This window comes from Trematomus bernacchii, unplaced genomic scaffold (assembly GCF_902827165.1).
Source record: "Trematomus bernacchii unplaced genomic scaffold, fTreBer1.1, whole genome shotgun sequence".
NCBI lineage: Eukaryota > Metazoa > Chordata > Actinopteri > Perciformes > Nototheniidae > Trematomus > Trematomus bernacchii.
Window position 1 is genome coordinate 1247301 of NW_022987727.1, and position 9275 is coordinate 1256575.

Sequence of the window (9275 nt, forward strand, 5' to 3'; positions counted from 1 at the left end):
TTTCATGTTTGTGCAACCTTGTGTAATGTGCACACAGGGGTCTTTGGGTAGGTGTGTGTGTGTGTGTGCATTGTTAGAAAGGGCATTAAGTATCATTAGCTCTTACTAGTCATCACCTGCACACTGCCAGCCCAACATGAGCTACTTTAGTCAGCAAGCCTGGCCAGCGATCACACAGATAGGCAGACAGAGACAGACTGAGCATGTACAGGTACGGGGGGGAACTCTGAGAGCCATGTCCCACATGCACCGCTTTTGTCAATATTCTTCTTTATGCCTGGAGATCACTATTTTTTCATTTTAGTCTTCACTTTCTATTCCAGATATTTCACAAAAGTATGCAACTTATAGCACCAGAGCTAAGTGTTTGACAGAAGGAGGGGAAAAAAAGACAAACTTAACAAGCCAAACTCCATCTTCTTGCAGCAAGAAACAAAACTTTAGGAGTGACAACCAATCTGCTCCTTTAAAGAAAAATGAATGTGCTATCCTACTTTATACACAAATGACAATTCGCAAAGTCACAGGTCATGAATGCACATGTGTATATGTATGTACACGCACTAGAGCAGTTAGGGACATTTGTCGTGGCCTGGCCCAGAACTACACAATGCCTTCTCTGTAGTGGAGAAGAGAGGGCTAGTGCACAGATTCATGCACACACTCACACACACAAACATTCCCATGGATTCCCAGGGTTGGGAAGGGGCTGAATAGGAATCTGGGCCATGCAGGCATTCTGAATCCTCTCAGTCAGAAGCAGCCCTTCACCCCTCAACCACGCGTCACACGGAGCACATTCCTAGGCCCCGTGTCATACTTGCGTCACACTGCTATCACACGAAATTGACAGATTTACATATCCAGTCACTTGGCACAGGCCTGACCCCAACAAATACCAACCGCAGTTGTGTTCAATCCACATGCAGGCTCCTGTGCATACACTCTAAAAACACATTCTCCACTTTATTTTCCTGATCTTCACCTCCTCCACCCTAGTTCTCCTTAAGATCTTGTGTCGTGATTGCTTTCTACTTTTTTTATAAAGGACAGGATATGGAGCGGTAGAGCACACTATGGCCTCTGTGTCTTCCCTGCCTGCCGCTCCCGTAGGAATTGTCATTGTTTCCATTGTTGTCCTCTACCTGCCTACCTGCCGTCTGTCCCTGAGCGACATTTAAAAGCCTCCCAGGTTGCTCTCAGGAAACCACAAACCGCTGCACTATCCAACGCTAACTGCCTATCCCTTCTCTTCAACACCCTTTTGGCATAAATATCACTTTTGTAGCAAGGCAAAGCGGCTTTTCTGCTGGTGTTCACCGCTCGGTCCTCAGGGACTCGAGGAGAGAGACGAGCAATTGCCACTTTAAGGTGAACACTTGCAGGAAAGAATAAGAAATAAAAGAGTAAAGGAAGGAATGTAAAAGGCAAATGCTTGCAGAAAAAAATCCTCTTTATGATACTTTACAGGTAAATATGTAAACTATAATGACATACTGTATGTCACTGTTGTCTTTCTAACGCCTGTAACTCTGTTCCCCAACTCTGATCACAGCTGCTAGTTTGCTGGCCTGTATCCAGAGCACCTCCTCCCCCAACCAACACACACACACACACACACACATGCACACGCACGCACGCACACACACACACACACACACACACACACACACACACACACACACACACACACACACCTTGAAAACATTTACCATTTGGCTTGGGTACACACCCTTTACTTTTATCACTTTGCTGCCCTGAGCTTTAAGCATTAATTTAGATTCTGCAAGAGGCCCATTGCACATCAGTGATCATACATTTACACTTAGCCATGCATCACCAGCTTCAACACCTGCTTGAAACACTTTTAGAAACTTTATTTTCCTAGCCTTCAACACACACACACACACACACACACACACACACACACATAGTTGGGCAGCATGTATTCGTGTTTTTATCTAAAGCAGGAGGCTAGAGGACACAGGTGGGGAAAGGAGAATGGGGGGGGGGCAGACAAAGGGGGAGGGGGGTGTAGTTGAGGCGGGGGGGCTAACATAGACGTCTGGAGCCAGGACACTGATGCTGTAGCTGATAGCTGCTGCTCTCTGCCATTCTTATTTTTTGTTCATGTTTTCCTACTAAATCCTCCTCACTCCATTCTTTCATTTTCTCTCTCTTTCTCTCTCCCCCCCCCCTCTCTCCCTCTCTTTCTCTCTTTCAATTAGACATGATGTTTACAGTGTGACCCCCGGTCGCTTCTGATAGGAATCATGCCATCAACATAATGGCTAAATGACACGCACACGACTGTTACAGACACAGCCACCATACAGGGGAAGGGTGTTTGTGTGTATACAGTGTGTTTGTGTGTTTTGCTTAACCTATACTGAATTCATAATCTTCCAGCACAGATTTTTTTTGTCACCAATTTGTAATTCTCACCTTTCTCCTCATCGGTTTTCACCCCTTCTCTTCATTATCCCTCTCTCTATTTTTTCTTACACTCTTGCTTCACCTCCACTTGCTTGAAGGAAAAAAAACCTCAGCAGTCTGGGTGGTCTTTGCGCACACACATACACACAAACGCACTCCTTGGTTTTCCTCAGTCTGGTAATGCGCTAGCTGTGGTTTCCTGGCCTCGGCCAAAACACCGTTAGAAGTTCGCCACACTCACCGCTACCACAAAGCATCACCTAATCGCTGCTCAACTCCAGTCCCAGACCAGACCCAGACACTCTTTTCCTCTTAAAAACACATGCACTCACTGATGACCACTGAAGGAAGTGCGAGATGTGTGAACATAACACCGGACAAGCTAGAAACAGCCTATGTACAGGATATTACACCAGCCAGGTCATGAGCATATCAATTATCTCCAACATGATTACCAGCTGCGGCAGCATGGCTGAAATAGTTTTTGGACTTTGTGATTCTGTGTGTGTCATCATGGCAAAATGTGGTCCTTGAGACACCTACTAGCGGGAACTACCACAGAAGCAGTTTTAAGTTCTTTGCCAGGTGTTTATATGTCGGTCTGACGACAGATTTTGAGACTGTTATAGCGTCCTCAAAGTGCAAGATGCAGACACAAAACTTTACAGATGTGTAATTGAGAGCAAAATGAAGTTGGAAGATGGGTGTGGTCCAATTGAGCGCACCGGAAGTAGTGGTGTAGGACGCCCTTGGCATGCTGGTGTGTGCTCTAGTTAAAAAAAAGTTTTGCCTCTAGTCGATAGCAGCAGACCGGTAAATACTTAGTACATAGGACCGCTTTACATAGTGAGCTAACAGGGTTCCTGTCTAGTTCAATATTTGCTGTGAATATGTCTATCAGGGGGACAGCTGACTACTTCATTTGCTTCCAGCTAGCTTTTGCGACACTGAGGTACTTATTGTGTCACTGGAAAGCCATCTCCTATGACAAATAACCTTGCTTGCAGCTACACATAAAACAGCACCAATCCCTGCTGGCATACTGTACGCAGTGTTCTCAAATTCATCACATAGGCCTATTAACACACACGCACACTCAACCTGGCAGACACACACCCTTGGGCACTGTCTTTCCTCTCTAATCTGATATCAAAGAGAAGGTCTTTCAAAGCATCTCAAATGACAGCTCATTTCATGTGTTGCCCACGGAAACGATTATTGTCATAAATCTCTACCTGCTCTGCTCTGAGTTGCTCGGAGCACCTTTGCCTCTGAATAGTTAAATGCCTTTGCAAAGTCAACCTGTGTTTGCTTCAGAGTTGCAATACAACTGTTTTTCGTTGATTAGTATTCCATAATGCCTGTTTGCAATGGGGTCATCCAAATGTGCAAAAAGAAACTAGGAAATAGAGTGAATCATGCATCGCCTGGATTGCCCTCACGGCCACTATAGCAGTTGTGCTCACTTTGAAGAGCTCTCCAATGACACGGGTGAATGATGTCATATACTTTCACAGCGTTGTGTGGATGTGGTTTGTAATGTGGACGGTTCCCAAGCAAATCCCTGTGACCTCGGCAGCCTACAGTATGTGCTTGGAGGCTAATCCAGCCTCTACAGCACAGCGGGGCGTGCTGGACTCTTCCACAGATCCTGGTGGGGTTTGGACAGGCTCTCCGCTATTGTAACCTTTTATACTTCAGGACGAAATGAGAAACTGTACTCTGCTGGGTTTGTGTGTGTGTGTGTGTGTGTGTGTGTGTGTGTGTGTGTGTGTGTGTGTGTGGTGTGTGTGTGTGTGTGTGTGTGTGTGTGTGTGTGTTGTGTGTGTGTGTTGTGTGTGTGTGTGTGTGTGGTGTGTGTGGTGTGTGTGTGTGTGGTGTGTGTGTGTGTGTGTGTGTGTGTGTGTGTGTGTGTGTGTGTGTGTGTGTGTGTGTTGTGTGTGTGTGTGTGTGTGTTGTGTGTGTGTGTGTGTGTGTGTGTGTGTGGGGGTTTGAAGGGGAGGTTGTTTTTTTGTGTTTGATGATTTTTATCAGCAAGGCAAAAGAGAAATCTGTGATTCTCTTATCTTAATTTGTTGCGGCATCTCTCCTGCTGTCCCACATTCCCTTCTTCTCCTCTCCGCGGTGTGTGTGTGTGTCAGTGTGTGTGTGGGAGTGTGCGGTTGGTCTCTGAGTTTATTTATCTTATTCTAAATCGGCCCTCAAACTCACTAATTGGTCCAGTTCCACTGTTAGGTAACGAGGGGAAATGAGCAATTACTCTTGTGTTTGTAGGGAATGAGTGTGTTTGTGTGTATATCTCTGATTTTGTGTGTGTGTTTGAGGGGGGGGGGGGGGGCAGTTAAGAGCAGTGTAGACTTGCACATAGGGAGATCATAGCTTGTTATTTTAGAGGGAGATTGAGTTGCTTTATACTCTCCCTCTCAGACTTATCCATCCCTCTATGCTATTACATGTGAGTGTGAAAATTAGTGTTTGATGTTCTTAAAGGGAGTGACTCCTCGATGGAGTTATCAACTGTATTTCACCTCCATAAACTCTACATCATTCAAGAAGTCTTCAAGAAGTCTTTAATGTCTCTTTTAGAGTTGTTTGCTACATAATCTGTTGATCTTTCCTCCCACATTGTAAATCCTGCCCCTCTATAGTATTACTTGTAAAGCCCCCAGTGTGCAACTGCTATATCATACCCTATTTCCTGGATTTGACTTCTATCCATTCAATATCAGTAATAAAAGTGTTTTCCTCAAAATATCAGTTTTTTTAAACCACAGCAGGGTGGTGTTATGTTGGTGGTCTTTTACAGAATATATTACTCATTGAAAATCCTGGGGGTGAGTTGGGCTTAATTCCTGCAACTCATTATGTTAACAATTGTGATGAGGAACAAAGATAATCATGTTTCTAATTGTATTAGAAGTATGTGCCCCTTCCCTTTCCAGAATGCAAGCGTATACTCACAAATCATATTTACTGGTCAAAGATCTAAATTGAAGTATCATCAAAGAGTCTATTTTGTCAGCTTAACCAGAAAAAGAATATACAGAATTAGGGCTGAACGATTAATCGATTTTAAATCAAAATCGCGATTTAAAATGATGCAATTATCAAATTTTTCTTCTTGTGTGTCAGTCATCGTGTCACACCAATCAGAAGTGCTGTGCTCCACATGTACCAGTCATTGTTAACCAATCAGAAGTGGCCCATGATAGTAGGTGATAGACAGATTGATCCAATCACCTGCCAAGTATTTTTGAAATACTTTTCCAAATGGCTTCCAATGGAGCTTTCCTAGATGTTTTGGTGAAACAAACCATCTGAGTCAGGTTAGTAATGCTCCATCACATGTTCTACATCTATTACAGGGTGGATCTTAAACTGAAGCTTGACTTTAAAGCAACCCAACGGAAGTTTCATGTAAGTTTAGTTCTTAACTCGTAGCTCGGGCTGCGGGGTGCTAGAGACGGGAGCACGTTGATACGACCTTCCTAGCCGGAGATTTGGCCGCATTTTACAATAAACTTCCGTTGGGTCGCTTAAAAACAAATATCGCAAATCGAATCTGTCAGAAAAATCGCAATTAGATTATTTCCCAATTATTATTTCGTGCAGCCCTATACAGAATTAACTTATTTTTCCCCAATCATTTCTATCTTCATTTGGTATCAAACAACAGTGAGATGAAGATTAGTGACATAAAACCGGTCATTAAACTTCACACACATTTAGACATCTGTGTTCAAACACTTCCACTTTCACACACACAAACACATCCTTGTGTCATGTGCTTCCAGCTTTCGCACACACACTTGCACACGCTCTCAAGCTGGGTCTCCAGTTGGCGCTCAGAAACCTGATACTGAAAGAAGTGGTCCAGTTATTTTGCCATAGTGGTTAACACACACATGTTCCCTTTTGGCCCTGTCCGTTTTGTTATGTACATGAGAGCTCTGCTGCTGGTCACACATCTAAGCAACTGTTGCCTTCTGCTCTTTTTCCAAAAGAGGTTACCCAGCTTGACTATCTTTTTTTCAATTACAAATGGATGATCAAGACTAGCTGTTGGGACTCACACTTTCATTTCTCATGTGAAACCAATCATGATAAATGAGGGATGAGATACAAAGTGGAAACACATGAAAGGGATGATTGGGGTCAAGGAAATGTTCAGGACAAAGTGCAAGGCCAGGAGATGCAAAGTTTCAAGATGACACACTCCAGGCTGTGCCCAACATTAACATGTGGTACTCACAGGTAAGTGGTGAGAGGGCTGAGGTTGGTCGGAACAGAAGCTAGTCCCAACTCCGAGCAGTCCACCATGACGAAGATCCCATCTTCCTCACACTGGCACGGAGACGGGCACAGCGGTGCCGCCGGCCCCTGTCTGTCCTGGGCCCGTCCGTACCCCCAAACTCCAGGGGCGGACCCCAAAACTCCACCAGCTACGCAGAGAATCAGGAGCACAGAAAGCATGTCTAACTATCCACCTGTCTGCAACTACACCTGTAGATGTGTCTGTCCTACTCTCTTTCGTCCTCTGATGGTGAAAGATGCAGCTTTGATGAAGTGAGGATGTTCCAAAGTCTCTTTCCTTTTTCAATAGTCCTGGCTCTTTGCTGCCTTTTTCTCCTGTGCAGGTTATCCTCACTAAAAGTCTGTCCCTGTCACAAGTTCTATCTCCTCATTTCTCTTTATCCTTCCGTCACTTCATCCCTAGGGGTTGACTTTGTAGTAACTTCTTGCCCCTCTTTCCTCTCACTATGCCCTCTCCTTTCTCACAGTCTTTCTCCCCCAAACACAGCCACCCTTTCTCTTTCTTTCTCTCTCTCTCTCTCTCACTCCTTGTATATATCTCTTGCTCTCTCTGTCTCTCTCTCCTTACCTATTGTAGAAGGAGCGCATGAGTTGTGAATGAACCACCCTCATTGGCCCACATTTTAGGGATGGGCTGGAGCATCTCCGGAAAGTAGGAGGGGCCCGCGATTCTCAAACTCTTCCCTCTCTTTCTCCCTCTCTTCCTCTCCCCCTGTTTTACTTTTCCTAGACGCTTGATGTTAGGAGAAAGAGTGAGTGTTTAGTTTGAGGAAGAGAAAAGAGGATGGGGGGGGGTGGCAATGCAGTACAGTGGTGTGAGACCAAATTTCTCCTTTTGGGACCTTGAAAATGAGAGTGTTTATAGCTGAAAGAAAGTAAGAAAGCAAGCTCTGATGAGTGTGTCTGGCCGTGTGAGAGATGCAGGGGGTGAGAGTGTGTGACTGGGAGTGACTGTTTGGAGGAAATTGGAATTCTGACACTTCAGCACCCCTCAGTCCCCAGAAAGAGCCGAATCCAGTGTCTCGTAAGTCACACCTTCTCAGGTTTCTGCTGCTGGAATGCTCGATTGCACACACGCAATAACACACACACACGCCTGCATGCACACACGCACATGGGACACCCATAGAAAATAACAGATTATGAGTGACCGGCGCAAAGGAGCTCACATATCCATTTCACATACACACACTCCAGTCTATAGAGAGAAGAGTGTGGATTTGTGAAGAAGTGTCAGCTGCCTCTGGCTAAAGCCTGTCTGTATTTCACAGTCAGTGTGCTCCATTGCAGATTTTTAACAGATCTTTGCAAATAATTTCCCTTTCTTTTATTACAACACATAATTCTTGCCTGCGTAGATGTGATATTTAAATCAAACATGTGCTGTTCCTGACTGAGCACAGATGAAGGCTTCATACAGCCTGACAAAAATGCTATAAAATGAAACGCTCTGCTCCACAGCTGAGCTTTACATGCTGTGCACCTGTAAGCACAGGATGTTGCATAACTGCTGAATGATGCATGCCATAATTATAACAAATCAAAGAAGGAAAAACTGGCTTGCCATTCAAAGCAAAGCCGACTTAATTCTGTCCTTTTGTAAGATGTCAGGCGTATCTCCTCCTAGCAGCACATACTAAGCAGTAAAAAGCTGCAATAGGGAGGGGAGATAATTCATGTTTTCCAGTAGAAGACAATTAAACAATAAAACACTGAATCAATTAAAGATTATGAAGCATTTTTCTAATTGAAAAGAAATCCAAAATTGGGTAAGCATTTCATATGAACTAATAACTCAAGTTTATGTGATTTTTCTTCTTTTACGAGGAGGATTACACAGTCCACCATGACTTGATCAATTCTGACAACGAAATATTTTTAAAACCCCAATGGATTAACTGAGAAATGCATGGTAGTAAATGTGGAGAGCAAAGTTGTTCTTGTATTTCCTTTGACAGTGCGCCAAAATGCACGAGCAGAGATGCATCATAAAAAGTTATTGTTGCATTGAAACTTGTCCAAAGTAAGTTCACTTTGCTTTCTGAAATATAAAAAGTCTTTGCACCCTTGTTTGAGTTTGTCTGCCCCTCTAGCAGGTCTGTCAGTCTCTCTCTTATGTCTTTCTTTCTCCACCATTCTCTGTTGCCTGAATAGTTTCTCATTAATTAATTAACATTCCTATGCCACTGTGTTTTCTGAGGGGCCTTTGTTATGTCCCCACAAAAAGTCTTTCAGAGCTGTTCTTCACATGGTCTCCCTCTCTCTCTCTCTCTCTCATGCTCTCTCTGTGCTCTGTCTTTTCTCCCTCTTTGTAGTGGAATGTGCGTTGTTGCTCTTTGTCTATTGTTGGATTGAAAATGTTGCGTAAATTGTTTTCAATTCATGTTTTATTATATTATTTCTTTCACTACCTCAGATGCAAATAGGCAGATATACAGACTCTAGAGGAATATTTGTTGCGTGATCCTACGTTCAGCACATGCACATTCCCACGGGCAAACATGCACATATAGAAAAACCTGCAC

At 43.9% G+C, this 9275-nt stretch overlaps 1 protein-coding gene across 1 annotated transcript in view; it reads right to left on the reverse strand.

Moving 5' to 3' along the window:
- Positions 1–7292, reverse strand: part of LOC117494057 (leucine-rich repeat-containing G-protein coupled receptor 6) — a 35724-nt gene extending 28432 nt beyond the window's left edge. The window contains exon 1 of the mRNA XM_034144728.1: positions 6689–7292. Coding sequence (XP_034000619.1) covers positions 6689–6909 — 221 coding nt within the window. The 5' untranslated portion in view covers positions 6910–7292. The remainder of the gene's footprint in view (positions 1–6688) is intronic.
- Between the last annotated feature and the right edge of the window lie 1983 nt (positions 7293–9275).